Genomic DNA, 19,314 nt, shown 5'->3' on the forward strand with positions numbered 1-19,314 from the left:
CTGTGGGGCAGTGCTTGACGGCACAGGGGACACAAAATAGCCCACAAGGAAACGGCGTGCCGGCAAAGGCTTTTAAAAACTTATGTCTTTTTTTTTTTTTAAAGATTTATTTATTTATTTTAGAGGCGGGGAGGGGCAGAGGGAGAGGGAGAGAGAGAAACTTAAGCAGGCTCTGCGATGCAGGGCTCCATCCCACGACCCTGAGATCGGGACCTGAGCCGAAACCAAGAACTAGACACTTAAACAACTACACCACCCAGGTGCCTCTAAAAACTTATGTTTTAATTCATTTTTCAGTCTTTCTTTTTTCACTCTATTACAAAAATTTAAACAGATAAATCAACCAAAACAGGGAGATAACTTTTCATACCCAGAAAGTCCTTTGTTAATAAACCTTATATTTAGCTTATGTCCAGATTTGTCTTAGGCAATGACTGATACATGCCAGAGAATATATGTGTATACGAACACCTGTGAACCCATCACTCGACTTAAGAGCTGGGTCTTTACTGATTGTGTGGAATCTACTCTGTGCTGCTCCCCTACTGGATTCCTCTGCCTTTTGGCCTCAACTCATAAAATTAAAATTGTTAACCTTTGAACAGTTTGTATTGGTTTAATTTCCATGTCCTCTAAAAGAAATACATGCAGTTGTTAACTATATCATCTAGGAACACATGTGGAAGTTAAGTTTTTTTGAACACATGCTAAGAAATGGCTTTGGAGGCTTTTAAGATAGCAGTGTTTACTGCTCTGAAATTCCACCAGATGGAGACATTTCATCATAAAAAAATTAACAATACCCATCATCTCCCCACCTTTTCCTTTCTCTTTCCCTTACTCCATCCACCTCCTAAACCCCACACCCAGGAAATGCTCCAAAATAGTAAAAAATTAAGAGCTTTCAGCAGAAGCTTATCTTTAATTGCAACCTTCATCATGTTAGTTCTAACTGATTTAAATTAAGAAGACCGTCTAGTATCAATGCAGGGGGACGTGGAAATGTCACCTGAGGCAGGAAGCCAATATATTTTGCTGGGGCTGGGACAAGCCCAGTCTTATTCAGATGATCTGGGATTTTTTTTTTTTTTTTTAAGATTTTATTTATTTGATAGAGAGACAGCCAGAGAGGGAACACAAGCAGGGGGAATGGGAGAGGGAGAAGCAGGCTTCCCACAGAGTAGGGAGCCCGATGTGGGGCTCGATCCCAGGACCCTGGGATCATGACCTGAGCAAAAGGCAGAAGCTTAATGACTGAGCCACCCAGATGCCCCATCAGATGATCTGGGATTAATCAAGTATGGTTGACCCTTGAACAACATGGGTTTGAACTGCATGGGTCCACTTACATGCAGATCTTTGCCAATAAAAACAGTACAGTAAACGTACTCTCTTCCTTAGGATTTTCTTAATAACATTTTCTTTTTTCTAGCTCACTTTATTCTAAGAACACAGTATATATAATACATACACAAAATATGTGTTGACTGTTTACATTATTGGTAAGGCTTCCAGTCAACAGTAGGCTATTAGAAGTTTTTGGGGAGTCAAGGTTATATGCAGTGGCGGGGAGCTGGTGTCCCTAACCTGTCCATTGTTCAAGGGTCAACAACAATTTCCATTTCAAATCCAGTATTAATATCTCATTTTGATGTTGGCACCTAAATAGTTTAGCACAGATTAGAATCCAACTATCAGCTCATTCTAAAGTCATTTATCAGGAATTCATGATTTTCTCTTAAGTGACTCCATTAATCTCACAAGGGTTTTTAGTTACTATGAGAAAGATAAAATCCTTTTCTTTTTTGAGGCCATCCAGGGTCACTTTTTCCATCAAAGGCGATATGAGGTGACAAGGAAACAATGTATTATGTAGTAAGCCTCACAGGTTGGGCCCAGAGAGGCTGGTACCGACTCAAAACATCTATCAAAAAAATCTTTTGAGCAAATGAATAAATCATCTTTTTAATACATTAGAAGTCCAATACACCCACAAATAATACTCTTTACAAATCTTTACTATGCTACTTTTTACTTCTTAAATTATTGTGAGTAATTAACATTATTAAAACTGCACTTTAAAAAAACCTGTTCTTACAGTTCAGATATTTCATTAATTCAGTGTTGGTGAGATTTTCTTTAACTGTTATCTTGCTTTGACTCAAATATATGATTTAAGGCTCTGGTTTAGAATAACTTTTAAGTTTTTATAAGAGCTTCCCCTATTCCTCTAATTTAAATACGTATTAAAAGAGCCTGTTCTCAATCCCCAAAATTGCTCATTGGGTTTGTTGGCCCCTGATCCAGCCAGGAAGTGGCATTTGCACATAGAAGTCAGCCTGATCCATTGAGCTGTGGAGCATTTTTATTATAAATACTATATTCTTTCTCAATTTGGTTAGTGCCATCTTACTGTCAGAGAGCATATCCATAACAATTTTATCATATGCGTAGATGGGAGTCTAACCCAGGATTTCTCCTTATCAAGATGAAAAGAACTTTAAAGGAGTCACTACTGTAGGCACTATTCTACTCTGTGTAACATGTTTATTATATTTTAAAGAGTCAGTGTTTTTAGGTGGTAAATCACTAAGGATTTCACATTTCACGTGAAATTTCACATTTCACGTGTAATGTGAAAATAGGGAATAAAACAGATAAATTTCCATAGTTTGTAAAATGGGTTCAAGTTTCATAATGTCCAAATGCACTGCACTGAGCACTTGTAACAGGTCCGTGAAGAACCCTTAGCCTATGCTGGGCAGCAGTGCCCACTGGCTCTGGGCACAAGCACATGCATGTACCACACAAAGGCCAGCCCTGCCGCCTCCGGTTTCTGCCTCTGGACGGGGTACGGGGTGGGAGGACACATGCACTAGGTGGTGCGGTAGCTGCCCCAGGGAGAGCAGAGCGCCATCCCCTCCCCCCACCCAGCGGAGGAGTGCCTGGGGCTGGGAGGGGCTGGGGGAGGGGAAGGAGCCGCAGGCCATCTGGTTCTCTATTACTGCTTTGTTTGTCCTTCATGATTTCCTCTTCCCTGTTATTACCCCTTACTTCAAGATACTGTATTTGTTGTAAAAACCTTATTTTTTCCCCCCATAACCTTGGAAAAGGGCATTTAAATGGCATGTAGGATGAGGAATTCCACTGGCAAGAAGGAAGAACATTAAATAAGGGAAAAAAACCTTTGTAATATTTTCTTCTAAGAGAACAAGGCCAGAGGCTCAAAGCCTGTAAACACTAGAGGCCATGCATGCAAATCATAAAATACCGACTGAGATAGACTGGATCTTCCTGGAATGTTTCTCCAAAATTTCAATTAATTGCCATCGTAGAACCTATTCAGATTAACAAAGGAAGAAGTCAGGAATTTGACTTTGGCAAGGACTGGCTTTCCAAGTTGCCTAGGATCCGATGTGTAGATCCCCCTGCAGTATGGACAAAACCCGCAGAGGAACAGTTGTGTGGTACTTCCTACTACTCCTTAGTTCTCACCTTTCAGAAGCTGGTTAAAAGTTCTAACCGATTTTGGGACTGAGAGAATATTACAAAGAATGGGGAGGGGAAGTGGAGGGTATTTCCTAATTCAAAGTAAGTAGACTCTGAGGAGAAGCATTCATCAGAGAATCAAAATAACAATAAGCAATCATAAATCAGAAGAGATCAAAGCCAAATTCCCCTCTCCCCCACCTCCCAGCCAACCTTCCAAACTTTCATGTATCTTGCAAGGTTCAGTCCCCTCTGGGCCTTTCCGAGACCAAACCCGACACAGTACTCAGGATGCCATCCCCACACCTCACCCTTGGCTCTGCCGCCTGCTAGCTCCTCTGTGCACCTGGGCAGCTACCTAACTTGAGCCTCTGGCTCCTCATATGTCAAACGATGACAGTGAGGCACATGGCAGACAAATGCCATGAAGAATAAATAAGAACACTTGCAACTTAGTACGTGGCTGGCACACAGGAGCCTTCAATAAATGGCAGCTGTTTACTACTTAAAAAAAATCTCTGTGGCTGTGAGGGGCCTTGAGGGGGCAGGCCACGTTCTTCTTGATCTGGGGGCTGGTTGCACAGACATGTTCAGTTTGTGCAAATACAGCAAACTGTACACTTCCAAAACATTGTGGTAAAACATGCATAGCAAAATTTACCATTTCAACCATTTTTAAGTGTAATGGGCAGCACTAAGCACATTCACATTGTTGTGCGACCACCACCACGCGCATTCTGATACGTGTGGTTTTCTGCATGTATTTAAATAGTTAAAAAAACCCCACCCATACCCATTAATGATGACAATAATAATTTAAAAAACCCCAACAACCCCGTGGCTACTATGTAGGCACAGTTCTCTGAGATCCAGAAGAGTGACTGGCCTCTTGTGGGAGGAATCTAGCTCTTGTCCTTGAAAGGTGGTGTATTCTGAGAGTTGGGGGTGTCCCAGGGAAGGGGTGGGCTTTCTAAGGAGGCAGTTTTCAGGCCTGAGGGAGTTCCCTGTTAACAATGACCACTTCTAGTACAGGGAAGAAGGAAGGACGTTTTCTTACACATTTGTCAATACATGGAAATCTCTCTACATTTAATTTCATTGTAGTGAAAACAAATATCTGACCTCAGAGGAGATGCACAATAGTATCATATTATACACAGAGTGATTCTTTATCTAGGAACTAGATAACTGGAAAGGAAATAGTCCACAAAGAATAATCATTATTTTCTGGTAAAGGTAGATTTTACTTTGCTTTTTATATTTTGTCTGCACTTAGCGTGTTTCAGAGATATTTATTGGAAAAAATAGTCATAGTCCATTTGAAAATTTGTACTAGCCATGGTCATTGAAATATAGAAAAACACCTGAAACTAATATTACACTGTATGTTAACTAACTGGAATTTAAATAAAACTTAAAGTGCCAGAAAAAAAAAAAACAAAAAAACAATGACCACTTCTCTTTCCTAGGAAGGGGATGCTCTGGGGCGCCTCTAGCTCCCCTCGCTTGCCTCTCCTCTTGCTGGAGCTCTTGGGGAAAGCTCAAGTGCCAGGCGTTGACTGGTTCTTCTGCCCTCACAGTTTGCTCAGGGAATGGAGTACAGAGCAAGTGGGGCCAGCAGCATAGGAGAACTTCCTGGTGGGCCCTCAGCCTTGGGGTGGCATTCCTCCCTGGTCCCTGCAGAGCACTCACAAGGAAAACTTGAGGACGGAGGAGAAGGCCTGACTTGCTGATGGGGACATCACCATTTTTTTTTTCTTTTTTGGGTGGGGGAGGAGGGCAGAGGGAGAGAGAGAATCTTAACCAGGCTCCGTGCCCAGCACAGAGCCCCGCATGGGCTCCATCTTACAACCCTGAGATCATGACCTGAGCCAAAATCAAGAGTCGGATGCTTAACTGACAGAGCCACCCAGGCGTCCCCTCCCTTTTTTTTTTAAAGTAAACTCTACACTCAATGTGGGGCTCGAACTCACAGCCTCAGGATTAAGAGACGTATGCTCTACTGACTGCGCCAGCCGGGAGCCCCCACCACCATTTTCTTTGAAGCCAGAAGTTTTTGGGCAGGCACACTGCCTTAACCTAATAGAGGCAATATTTAAAAACTACAGGGAAATACGCCTACACATAATGCCATATATACCTCTATTTACTCTTCTTATAGGTATTAAATGTAGAATTTGATTCTACCCTTACAATGAGTGATTCTGACCCTTGAAACTTCCCCACTGCCTATTTAACTGTTGTTCCTACTGGTCACATCTAAAATGCACGCATTGTAGTCATTCACAAGTGGGCGAAGTTCCTTCTCCTTCCATCTCACAAAGATTTCAGTCACTCGCGGATTTTCAGTCTGGGGAAACGCCTCCACAGGCTTCACCAATCAGAATATTTAGCAGTTTTGAAAACAGAAGGAACTTGTTGCCAGCTGTCAATAAGGGCTCAGCTAGTGCAACTTGCGAAACGCAACAAAACAAAAAAACCCATCTCAAGGCAGAGAGAGGGTAATGTGGATAGCCAAGCTTTGTGCCAGTCATCTGAAAATGCAGATCTACAGGGGGCAATACGGGAACTTTTCCAACCTGTAAACCGAAAGCATCAACTCTGCTACTATGCTGGCCCCCCAAAAGCTCCTTGGACACCAGTGCCAGAAAATACTGCACTGGCTCATCAACTCCTCATTTCTCAAGTTCAACTGCTACACATTAATGAATTTACCAAGTGTTCTCTTAGCACTTCAGAGACTAAAAAGGCACAGACTGGTAACACAAGTATCCTTTCCCAATCTGAAGGATATGCATACTTCCCTGTCCCTCCCCGAACTTACGAGCTGTTCAATATTTGGAATTTCTCTCCTTTGTGAAAACTCAGGTCATCTTCTGTCCGTGCTTCATAATCATAAAGGGCTACAAACAGGGTTACTCCTGACAAAACAAAATCAGAAGGGGAGAGATTATTACACAAGGGGAAATTAATTCCAAGAAATGAGCTCTTCACTAAAATCTCATTCTCAAAATCTACATCTAACCATAATATGGTGTGGTGGTGATGTAGTTAATGTGTGCAACCAGGGCTGCAGGGCTGAAGTTATGCCTTGGTCTTTGTAGGGGAAGCATTATTTGGTCTGACTGAAGCCTAGAGCTGGAGGTGCACTTCTCTCTGAGTCCTCGGGAAGAGGCAGGCGTTAGCATTATGTCCACAACCGAGGGGCAGCAGTGGTGCTACAGTTCAGAGCTGTGAGGCCTGCAGCAGTTAAAGATACAAATTCCCTTCCTCTCAAGAGCCCACGTTAGGTCCAGGGTAAAAGAGATCACAGTAATGGAGAATGTAACAGGAAACTCCTTCTGCAGCCTGGGACTGAGAAGACCCTCTCCATAAATGCTCACCCCAGTTAGAGGATGTCTTGCTTTTGGCATCTGCAATTGCTCTGGGGACTCCGTCTCTCCTACCACAAATTTGCCTATCCTTGCACTGATTTGTAGTCCTTACTCCTCCTCATAACCACCCTACATTTTCTCATCTGGTGGACTCCCCAGAGAGGCCCTTCCTGCTCTGCACAAGTCTGCTATCGACAACAGAAAATCTCCTGCATCCCATTTGGCTTAGGACCTCCTTCATGTAGTGGGTAGAATTCTAAGGTAGTCCTCTATGAGTCCCACCTCCTGGTATTCATGCTCTTGTGTAATCCCCCTCCCCCGAGTGTGGGTGAGCCTAGTGACTTGCTTCTAACCAACAGGACATGGCAAAGGTGATGGGATGTCCCATAAATGATTAGTCTTCAAAAGATTGCAACTTCTGTCTTCCCTGCAGACGCTCTGTACTGCCACTTTGGCCTGAACACTTTGATGAAGCAAGCTGCCATGTTGGAAAGACATACATGACAAAGAACTGAGGGTGGCCTCTGGCCAACAGCCAATGAGGAACTGAGTCCTGCCAGCACCACACGAGCTTGGTAGCAGATCCTTCTCAGTTGGGCTGTGAGGTAGTGACTACAGGCCAGCCAACACACCTTGATTGCAGCCAGTGAGAGGCTCTGAAATGGGGATCCAGTAAAGTCATTCCTGGTTTTCTGACCCCCAGGAACTGTGAGATCCTAAATATGTATTTTTTTAAAGCTGCTAAGTTCGTGGTAATATGTTATGCAGCAATTATTAACTAATACATTCCATTTCTCTGCTCTCTGGCTCCTCATTTTGATCTCCGCACACTTCAAAGTGCCTGCTGTGGCCTAAAGAACACACAACATGGATTCCACTCTTTAGCAAACTGCCATTTTGCTGTGTACGTACTTCCAAGGGAGCAGATGTGCCTGTGGGGCTATTCGCAAACCAGAGAAGGAGGTGGGGCTTGTTTTGCCACCCGATCCCAAGTGGGGCTTCCTGTAGGAGGACTGGCATTCTGACGGTCTGACCATGCAAAGCAGCAGGGCTCATTTGGCAACTTTAAATTTCTTTGAAAGATTGGAAAAGAGACTGGCTTAAAACAAAAAAGTGGAAGCCTGTAAGGTCATGCTTATTCTCACTGAACACTCTATTAACAGATTCCTTTTGTTACATAATTTGAAAACAAACCCAAGCTCCATTGTGTGGAAGACAAGGAACACGAGGATGGACACTTCCAATCTCCCACTCTCACCCTGCATCGGCTGGCAAGTTCTCACTGGGGTTTTTATCTTTTAAGGACGGAGAGGAGAGTCAAAGGAGGTCACAGGGCACACAGACACTGTTCTTGGCCTTAAAGCACTAAAAGCAGTGGTGGAGAGACAGATATGCACATATAACAAAGCCAAATAATACAAGGCAGAGAAATCTGCCAACATTTGGGAGTACTAGATTTTAACTTCCAAATTTTAAAAGGGACCAGGTAGCCTCTTATACTAAGATTGTCCCTGACAATGAATCATGGAACACTACATCAAAACTAATGACATAATGTATGGTGATTAACATAACATAATAAAATTTAAAAAATGTAAAAAAAAAAAGATTGTCCCTGACTACAGTAGAGACTCCCATGTTCAAGGCAACTATTCCCTTCTGGTGACTTTATGAATGATACCTGCAGACACAGGGATTCGTATCCAGCATTCATGAGTGAATGAACAAGGTCAATGTCTGCATCAGCAGAATTCAGTCTGGTTGGCAAAGAACTCAGCAGGCACAGGAAATGTGTGCTGGTGCATTTTTGGCTCTTTTTTTCCCCTTCTGCATCCTCAGAGACAGACTTCCATAGAATGCCTCTTTCCTTCTTCCCTCCATCCCAGGTGCCTTCCAGGAAGGTAGGAAAGATTAGTAAGTATACTAACATTCATTAGCTCATGCGAGGCCTACTTTAAAGAGAAAGTTGGATCCACTACAACACAATGATACAATGCCCAAAGCTCTGGGTCAGGTCCCCTGGATATAACCACACTGCCATGTTGCATGCAAAGGGAAAAAAACCCTGCTAATGTCTCAGTAGTGCCAACTCCCCAGATAAAAAGGCACAGTGAGTCCTTATATAAGACTTCTGCTCCCAGATGAGCCAAGAGCACAATGGTTGATGTATATTTCTTTAAACTTTTCTAATAAACAAAACAGTTTTGGAACAAATAATGTCAAGTATCTAGTTACCATGATTCACATGCTGGGAGATGATCTGGAAGGCTAAGGATGTATGAGATAACTTTTAAATATTTTGCAAAACATATGTCTGAGAATGTATGCCAGATATTTTACAAAGTATTAGCTAAGTCAGCAAATGTACATGGCAGTAAAACAGAGCCTCGTGGTGGGAAAGAGAAGGAAACTTAAAAGAAAAAGAGAAGGATTCCTTAAGGATACATAACATTTGATTTTGAAATACAAGAGATAAACGATACACTTGACGGTTGATAAACTCTGTCATATGGAAGATGATGGGAAGATCAGAAAGAGAATTAATGAAGATCAGTGGCCAAAACAAATGCTGCCAAACATCCCCACTGGCTGGGAGGTGACAGGCAGGCTGACAATTAGGAAGATGAGGGAGAAGGTGCTACCCCCTGCAAAGTGGCTCTTAACTGGGGGATGGGAGGAAAGTGCACTGCTATCCAGAGGACTCAAAACATACATTCTCAGATCCAGTCCCGGAGCTTCTGATTCGAAAGATGTGGGATGGGACTCAGCATTTTGAAAACGCTGCTAGTTATTCTGAGTCAGCCAGCCAAGGTTGAGACCACTGATTGGCCTCGAGTACCTTAGTAGAAGCTGTTATCTCCTAACCCATGCAGAGTCCTCCCAGAGCAGCTACCTGGGGCCACCTCGCCCCACTGTAGCCAGCATTTCATTTGTCCATCAAGCCCTGTTTGTTTTAATAGCCCTTCATCTGGCAGTGGGTAGATGGAGACTGATGATGAAAAATGTAATGTTAAATCCTTAGTCAAAGGGAGCCGACTGGAACACAAATGTTCAATTGACAAAAGAATAAAGAACAGCCTAATTCTTACCCGTTCCTCCCCTGGTACGCAAGGTCCCGGTATGAGATGAAGAGTTCACACCCCCAAAGACGGTGAGTCCTTGGCCCCCCGCTGCGTGGAAGTTGTTGTAGTTGGGGATGGAGGTCACGCCGAAGCTGGGGTAGTGCTGCGGGGTGGGGTCTGTGCCATAGCGGTACCCGGAGCTCTGGGTCAGGCTGCCGTCCCTCTCCTCCGTCAGTTTTGTTGCTTCTTTATCCTTACATTGCACACAGCCCATTATCTAAATTCCTGCCGAAAACAAAAGGGAGGCACGTGAACTTGCATGCTCCTTAGCTGCTGGGTTGCTGGGTCATTTATAAGGCTCGCCCTTGGCTATTTCAGGCCTAAAAGGGAAGGAGGAAAAGCAGTGGCTAGGGCTGATGGTTAGAAGCGATCTCACGGCCCTAAACTTGACAATCACATTCATTCCCCATGTGCTCTGGGTGACAGGAGCCACACAGCGTATGGTCGCCAGGCAGCAAGGTCCTCACATGAGGCCTGCACCCCTTAAAATCCTCGAACATTACACACCTCCTTAAAGATAGCCCAAGACTACTTATTATGCTTTTCTTTAGTCATCTAAAACAATAATGTATGCTCTAGGAAGTGAGTCCATGCAATATGAGACCAAAAACCTCCATTATGGCAAAAAAAAAAAAAAAAAAAATCTAAGCAAGAGGGTGGAGGAATGCTGGAAAAGCCAGAAGACAGCTCCTGAACAGCTCACCATACTTCTTTTCTCACGGGTACCCATTCTTCAGGCACACACCTGGTAAATTTTAAGCAGTAAGATGACGATAAGTATCAAAATTAAGAAATCATTGCTGGATGAAAAATAAAATTAGGGGCGCCTGGGTGGCTCAGTTTGTTAAGCGTCTGACTCTTGCTTTTGGCTGAGGTAGTGATCTCAGGGTCGAGAGATCGAGCCCCACGCTGCGCTGGGCGTGGAGCCTGCTTAAGATTCTCTCTCTCCCTCTCCTTCTGCCTCTCCCCGCCTCTAAAAAAAATTAAAAAATAAAATAAAATTGGTAGAAACTAAGAGGTCTGGGTATATTTGCAGGATGTCATGATAGCCTACAGTAACAAAATCATTTTCAGCTGCTAATTAACTTTCCAAATTTCCATTAGCTTTTGACATCTTTCAAAAATATTAAAAAAAAATCAATCTCATGTTCTAGAGTTAGTGGTGGACTAAAAACTCAGGTCATTGTCACCCCACCCTCCTCCAACCTACTTCTCCTGTGCTTATCGTAGAAATGCCACCATCAATGACTGACTTGCTCAAGTCAGAATCCTGAGAAGCAACCTTATTTGCTTCCTTTTTACTTCTCACTCTCCCTGTCTCACACTCTACTATCCAAACATGCCGAACTTCTCAGTTACTTCAAGGTTCAATTTTTTTCTGCTTTGCTTTAGGCCTTGGAATGTGGCCTTGAACATTTTTTCCTGATGTGCAACATATTCTTCGTGTTCCAGGTAAGACACTGCTTCCTCTGCAAAGCCTTCTCTGATCCCCGTACCCGCCTTCCAAGGCTGGGGGGATGCTCCTTCTAAGTGCTCCCATGGCATCCTGATTTCTCCCATCATGGCACCTATTGTGCCATATTAAAACATGGCTTGTCCACTTATCTCATTGCCCAGTGGACTGCGGGTTCCAGGAAAACAGGGCCCTGTCCACTTTTGTCAGAGCTATAATGCCAATGCCTGGCACACACAGCAGGTGCTCGATAAACAGCAATCAAATGAGTGAAGATTCTCTAGCCCAGTCTGTTTCTCTTTCACCCTTTCTCTCTGCATCCAAGACCATCCCTTCTCTCAGCGACTTACATTTGCAGTTGACCCTGCATTTTTTAATCTATTGGTATGTGTGAAAAAGAAAGAGGATTCAGAAATACAAGGTTAATTCGTCTAAATGATCGTACTTTGGACTATAATACTCCGTCAGGTTGATGGGGGTAGGTAGAACATGCAATGGATGCCCCTTCCAAAACTCTGAAGAGTGGCCCATATGGAACCAAAGGATCAAATAAGAAACACATGACACCATGTGTAATTACATGTGTTCACCGGAGAGGGCAAAGCTGGTACAGGAATGGAAGGGACTTGCAGTAGTGAAGAAGAAAGAAAGAACTAGTTTTTCTTAGTATCTTGCAATCCAAAGTGGGGAATGCCACATCAGATACAGAGACTCTTGGCGGGGGGCACTGCTCTGAGCACTGCTTTTCTGGGGAAAAGGGACATGAAAGCAGCATCAGACTGCTCAAACGTCCTCTTACATTACACATTTCAATAAATACTTATGGAATTCACTGTCAGTTCCTGAGAATGGAAATATCGGGAAATGAGCCACCTACTGCTTGAGCTGAGATCACCCAATCTGGAACACATTTAAGCGTAAATCATTCGAGATTAACTTACAGTATACTGGGTCCAACATGCTCTCTAACTTATGTTAGATGAATGTCAGTTTAAAAAATTTCCAATAGGAAATGCAAACTATGTCCAAGGCATGATTTATTGAAGGAATTTCATCATTTCTTGTTGGTATTGCTTCATAGAATTGATAAATATCTTGCTTACTTTATATTAACTCCTTCATGGCAGAAAGTTGATTTGAGCTCCCACAAAGGCCAGACAGAAGACAGTTCTTGTCCCAGGCACTTTTTTCAGGCATTTCACTGATCTACTGTAATTAGAAGATGTGAGACCTGAGTCACAGTATCACATCATTTACATCAGCGATTCTCAGCTGGGGTTGACTTTATTCCTCTCACCCCCACCAAGGGACATAATAGGCAATGTCTGGAGATACTTTTGGTTGCTACAACTCAGGGATAAGAGGTACTACTGGTACCTAGTCGGTAGAGGCCAAGGATGCTGCTAAACATTCTACAATGTAGGACAGCCTCCAGCAGCAAAGAATTAATCGGCCCCAAATGTTAGTAGCTTCAAGGTTGAGAAATCCTGATTTATGGAGGAGAAAGAATTTATATCCATATCTTCGAAACAGTATATAACAGCTGTTTCCCTTATATGTGTGATCAACATGCAATTCACAATGCCCTTCTTAGGAGAACAGGCAGGCTAGGTAGAAGGGCACAATTTTAAAAATTGGTATGAAATGCTGATTCTTCCCTAGAAGATTGTTCCTTGTGATAGAGAAAAGAATCTAAACCAATGAGAACTCTCATTACAAACTACTCTTTCAACTGCAACAAAAGAAAACAGAAATGACACATCAGAACCCCACTGAAAACAGGACTTTATATCTAACCAAACTAAGAAAAAACTCATCTTTCACAATCCACCAAGAAAAAGCATTACCACTGGAATAAACAACTAACACCATATATAGACCTATGAAATAATGAAAGGAAACAAACAGTAATCTCCTTGATGGCAGCTTATTTTTTGGTTTTGTTTTATTATCCCATCCTGAGGGTCTAGAACAGTGCTATACACTCTAGGAGCTCAATAAATATTTGTTAAATGATTACAATGCAAAAACCCAAAACTCAGTCAAAATCATTTTGGAGAAAACAGTTTTCTTTTGTAGAAGGGACAGCTCTGTTACCACTTCATACATTTGCAGTTTAGAGTAAGAAATGTTTCTGCACAGGTCTTGCTTACTCTCTTCCCTTTGCTGACAAACATAAAGAGACCAAAATAAATCAGTCAATGCAGGCTCAAGACATTAAAAGTTAATCACAATGAAAATATTTGTGTAAGAACTTGTGGTCTTCTTCCTCCCACTTGGGGCGGTCAGACTAACCATTTCCTGACGGAAGAGTCAGAAGCCGCTCTGTGAGCTGTACCGAACATGACTTCAGACTCCTTGCCATGAGACAAACTTCTGAACATTTGAGTTAAAATAAAAACATCCTTTATTACATATGGTTCTGTGGTGTGGCGTTTATGGCCAATGCTGTAGGTCCATTATGAACATATAATGTACTAATATACTTGCCCGAGATCTGTGGGGCACTGGGAAACAAGGAATAATGCTGTTCCAAAAGTGGGACCTTGGAATTACTCTGAAGAATAAATCCTACACCAGGAACTCATGGCCATCCTTCTCTGCATGTTGTTGTGCCTAGAGAAACTGATGGACAAGCACTTTGACCAATAAGATCCTGTGACTGTGGTCGAGGTGTCTGGATTATAGCCACGAAGCCCCCCTATTCTTCAGTCCTTTGGCAAAACCAAAGGGCTCTCTTTCTATTACGCAAGGAAAACCTGATTTACATAAAATTTCCTTAGTCCTGTGGATCTTATGTGTGCCAACAGCATTAAGCAACTCAGGGAAGAGTTGTCAAAGAGAGAACCCGAGGACTGCCACACCCGCACCGTCTGGTGCTGGCCACATGTGGCCTCAGAATCCTTCTTCACATAAGCCCTCGAGTGATCGACTGAAACCGACATAAAAGATGGACGCTATCCCCGATTCTGCGCCTAGGCTGCTTTGATCCAGAATGAGTCTGGCTGAACATACATTCCCTCCATCGACGCCCCAGACCACGGTCCGGCTGCTAGGTGCACATCAAACACAGATAAGCTCACGCTTCCTTGCACGCCACTCAGTAAAGCAACACCCGTACGCTCAGGTTATAATGCTGCAGGACTTCAGAGAAGATTTCAGAGAGCTAGGTACCAAAAAGGGGGAAAGGCCATTGGCAGTCTTCTGCAAAAGCAAATTACCTTCTCTCGAGACACATAAACTTGGAGGCGGAGGAGGGATGGCCGGAGGAAGGCAGGTGAAAGTGACAACAAATAATTTTAATTTCAGCAGTGTGAGCACTTCTGTCTCAGAAACCAACCTAGGTGGGTGTGGAGAAGTGAGGGCCCTGAGGCCTAAGTTCCCATCCTTGCTGCTGACAGCGCAGACTTGGAAGAGTGACAGGTCGAGCCACACTGGCCTGCACTCTGATGTGGCATGTTTCCTGCTGGTACCATTCACCATCCCTTTAGCTGGTCTCCACTTTACCTGGGTGAAAATCATAATAAAAGTAAAGGAACAAGGAAGGGAACCTAGAAACCAAACACAAGCAACTGAGATGGGGACAGTTGAAAAAGAATTTAAAGCTGAATTGTAGATCGACTGCACAGTCTCATACACTTCTCTGGGAACATGGCAAGAACTGGTGGTTTAATGAGCAACCACCCTTTTCTGGGCAACAGTAACACCATGAGGCAAGAGGGTGAGATGTGCAGAAATACATCAGAAATGACTTGACTTCTGGGGAGAAAAGCCATGGCAGGGGGTTCTTGGTCCTTGTCAGATTGGAAACACCCACAAGAATCAACCGGAGGTATCTAGCTACATTCTCCATAGAGAAAACAAATCCCTTGAAAGTGTAGGAAAGGCTTGCTTTAGTTTTCACCACAGAAGTGCTGGAAGCCAGACGTTCAGAGACAGATGAGTGCCACGTTGGTAGCAATGGCTGTTGGGACACAGAACCTGTCACCCAAATTTCCCAGCACTTTCAATCCTTTATGATGGGACTTTCCTCTTTGTAGGACACCACCCACAAGAGAGTAGGGGTGGTGCTGTCTTCTGGGGACACCAGGACAGAAGGGCCAGTGCTGACTGGGGAGGCTGGAGAGAAAGCAGGACCACGTTGGACCGTCTTGGAAGTGCAGACACTCCCCAAAGTCCCTGCCACAGCTGGGATGGGATGTTGGGCATATAAATACTCGAGGCCTGAACCACAGTATTGGTATGGGGTCCAGCCAGTAGTCCCAGACGGCTAAAAAAAAGAATACAGAGGACTCTGCTTCTTTGCTGCCAAATGGAAGGAAGGAGTGAAAATCTGTGCCTTGCTGAAAAGGTGGTGTGGTAGGCAGAACTCCAAGGTATGCCCCAGATTCCTGCCCTTGGTGTGACAAACCCCGTATCATCCCTAGGACTTGTGACTGATGGGATAATCACTCCCTTGATTAGGCTATTTTATTTGGCATGGTTGACTTTAACAAAGAGAAATTATCCCAGGTGGACTTGACCTCACCAAGTGAGCCCTTGAAAGGGACTGGGCTCTCTCTGGAGAAGTAGATACCAAGTGTAAGAGGCATTCTGGTGGAGGGGGGTGGGGATGTTCTCCACTGCTGGCTTGGCAGATAGAGGGGGCTATGTGGCCTTTAGGAACTGAGCACAGCCCCCAGATGGCAGAAAGCAAAGAAATGGGGACCTCAGTCCTATAACTACAAGGAACTAAAGTGGGCCAAGAACCTGGAAATGTATTCTTTCCTCGTCAAGGCTTCAGATGAGAATGCTGTTGGCCAATGCAGCCCTGGGAGCAGAGAGCTCAGCCACACCATGCCCAGATGCTCAGAACTGTGTGCTAATAAACGGGGGCTGTTTAAGCTGCTACGTTTGTAGTAACTGGTTACACAGCAAGAGAAAACGAATACCTATTTCGGTGGAATGGGCACCACTGAGGTGAAGGCTCCAATCTTGGTAGTGATGACCAATATCAAATGAGGGCTCACTGCAAGCCGGGCACCGTGCTATGTACTGGAACATCCTATCTCACTCAATTCTCATAACAGTCCTCAGACAGAAGTATTATGCTTTCCCCTCATTTGACAACAGAGGAGCAGAGAGGTTTGAGACTTTGTCCATAGTTCCGTCAGGGGTGGTGAAGCCAGACAGACTGATTCCATGGCTGGCACATGGAGCCTGTAGACCAGAGTTGCTTCCTGCCCCACGGACTCCTGGCCAGTCCACGTAAGCATGCGGGTGTGTGGTCAGAGGGGCCTGTGGGGATGGCTCCCTAGTGCCCCAGAGCCCAGCTTCCTGTGCATGACTAATGGGGGCCCTGACATCAGGGACTGGGCCTCACTCCCCCACATTCACACCCTGCCCCAAGACCGTGGGCTCTGTAAGGGTGCTGGGACCATGCGAGGCGTGGTGAGTCACCGGCTTCCTTCATGTGGTGTAGGGTCTTAATGAGCGTTTGAACCAACGACACTGAAGCTCCCCTTAGTTTCCTGATATTTCCTAGGTGTGGTGTTTATTTATTTATTTATTTTACCTATGTGGGGGGGGAGAGAGAGAGAGCACAAGTGGGGTGAGGGTAAAGGAATAGCAGGCTCCCCGCTGAGCAGGGAGCCCGATGCGGGGCTCAATCCCAGGGCCCCGGGACACCGACCTGAGCCAAAGGCAGATGCCCAACAACAGAGCCACCAGGCGCCTGTGGTGAGTGTTTATATATACCACAAAGGAGTGAGCACTGGTTTCCTTGGTATAAGTGAGCTTGCGGACTGCATTTAAAACATGATTTGCTATACAGGCAAAACTTTCTGGAACATATTTACTGTATAAACAGAACACAAGCAATGCTTTCTCCAAGCACAAAATAACAGATTTCTACTCTTGGTGGAGTCCCATGAGGGACAACACCCTCCCCCTACCCAAGCAATAAAATGTCACATCTTTGAGGTGAAAAGACTGATGTAGACCCAGGAACACGTACAGTGCAGACACCAGTCACGTGCAAGAGTGGGAGAACAGAGCCTATTTAAAAATCAAATCAAAGCTTTGCTTTGGAAATAACAAGAGGTGGTGTTGGATGATCATTTGTGCATGACTCTGCAAGGTCCTCTGGAGGGTGAGGACAATGAATCTTGTTCTGTACCGCACAGCAAAGGACCCGAACTCATGTAAATCACTCTCACAAATGTCACATCACTTTAAGAAAAGAACCACATTCCTGGCACCTAGATTTTTTGGCTACCACCCTGGTTTGTCTTGTTCAAATCACCCCCCATGCCGAGAAGCAGTGGCTCACTCCCTGCAGCATGTTCTCCTTTCCCTTCTCTAAAACCTTCCATTCCCTGATGCCCGGAGAGTCAAACGTACTTAATAAAGAAAGAAATGGAAGCATTAGACCCCGATGGTGAGATTTAACACTGCAGTCAACAAAGAGCTGGAACCATTCCCAAACCCAAATGGCCAAATGAGGTTTTAACACCAAACCATGGAAAGGCTCCAAAAGGAGCGAAGAACATTTTCGTCTTACATTCACTTCACTTCGGATCTCACGGTTAAGACTAGGGGGAAATGGTGATAAAAAATAAGGATATGTTTTAACTGTCTATGCCAAAGGGTTCAGAAAGAATTAGAGCACAGATTATAAAGTTTTTCAGGCCTTCTCCCACCCCTTTTGGGAGGGAAAAAAGGTTCCTTAGTGGTTACTAGCTTAAATTTTTATTTTTATTGATATATAATTCACATACCATAAAATTCACCCTCTTAAAGTTTACAGTTCAGTGGTTTTATATTTTATATACACATATTACATATACAAATACATTACATATGTGATATGTATATTTAATATACAAAGGAAACCACTGTCACTATCTAATCCTAGGACATTTTCATTACCCCCAAAAGGAACCTGTACTCATTCAGGAGTTACTTCTCATTCCCTTCTCAGACTTACACCTGACAACCAGGAGTTTTACGTCTTTATGGATTTGCCTATTTGGACATTTCATATGAACGCAATCATATAATATGTAGCCTTCTGTGACTGGCTTCTTTCTCTTGGCACACGGTTTGCAAGGTTCATTCATTTTGTAGCATGAATCAGTACTTCATTCCTTTTTATGGCTGAAAATATTCTGTTGTATGGATACACCACTTGTTTACCAATCATCAGTTGATCGACATTTGGATTGTTGTCATTTCCTGGCTGTATGAAAAATGAGGCTATGAACATTCATGCATAAGTTTTTGTGTGGACATATGCTTTCAATTCTCTTGGGTTCATATTTTAATATGTAAGGAATTTATATAGATAAAAAACCCCCTAAGATTAGGTAAATGGGAAAGCATGTTAATTGGCAGTTCAAAGAAAGGAGAAAGTACTTGTGAAACTTATGGGAAAATGTTACCTTCAGTAGTAATCAAAGAAACACAATGTTGATTAATGAGAGACTTTCACCTCTCAATTAACAAAATTTCAAAAGGAAGTCTGCCCAATAGTGACGGAGGTCCCCCGAAATGCCTGTTCTCATATATTGCTGATAGAAGACCAGGAATTAGTGTATAACCGTTTCATAAACCAATTTGACAATATTATATATATATAAACAACCTTAAAAATGGGCCTGTTCTTTGTGAATCTGTGCTAAAGAGACACTTTTTGAAAAATGACACATGAAGAGGTCCTATGACATGTTATTTATAATTTGAAAGTCACAAAACTTGCTAATTGTTTAACAAGAAGATGATGGCTAAGTATATAATAAGACATGCCGTTCATGTAAAGTAAAACAGAAATTAAAACTTCCGGTTACAGAAAATAATCAGCAATACAGAAAAATGCTCATATTACACTAAGAAGGAT

At 43.5% G+C, this 19,314-nt stretch overlaps 1 protein-coding gene and 1 long non-coding RNA gene across 8 annotated transcripts in view; both read right to left on the reverse strand.

The window, feature by feature from the left end:
• Positions 1-19,314, reverse strand: part of FYN (FYN proto-oncogene, Src family tyrosine kinase) — a 211,075-nt gene that overhangs the window by 46,716 nt on the left and 145,045 nt on the right. For 4 of the 7 annotated variants that reach the window (XM_081828826.1, XM_081828830.1, XM_081828825.1 and 1 more), the window contains 2 exons: positions 9,953-10,210; positions 6,314-6,410 (listed from right to left, as the gene is read on the reverse strand). In XM_081828826.1, the coding sequence (XP_081684952.1) occupies positions 6,314-6,410; positions 9,953-10,199 (344 nt within the window). In that variant the 5' untranslated portion in view covers positions 10,200-10,210. Of the gene's footprint in view, positions 1-6,313; positions 6,411-9,952; positions 10,211-12,541; positions 12,648-14,659; positions 14,681-19,314 lie in introns of those variants that run through there. The other 3 variants (XM_081828828.1, XM_081828824.1, XM_081828829.1) reach the window with 2 other exon arrangements.
• LOC145723080 (uncharacterized) lies at positions 81-6,307 on the reverse strand. Its single transcript, XR_014147903.1, has 2 exons — positions 4,929-6,307; positions 81-4,493 (listed from the first exon to the last, which is right to left on the reverse strand). It is a non-coding gene; the product is annotated as an uncharacterized LOC145723080 (long non-coding RNA).

The sequence above is a fragment of the Leptonychotes weddellii genome, chromosome 8 (genome assembly GCF_054177405.1).
Source record: "Leptonychotes weddellii isolate Sample4059 chromosome 8, ASM5417740v2, whole genome shotgun sequence".
Taxonomy (NCBI): Eukaryota; Metazoa; Chordata; class Mammalia; order Carnivora; family Phocidae; genus Leptonychotes; species Leptonychotes weddellii.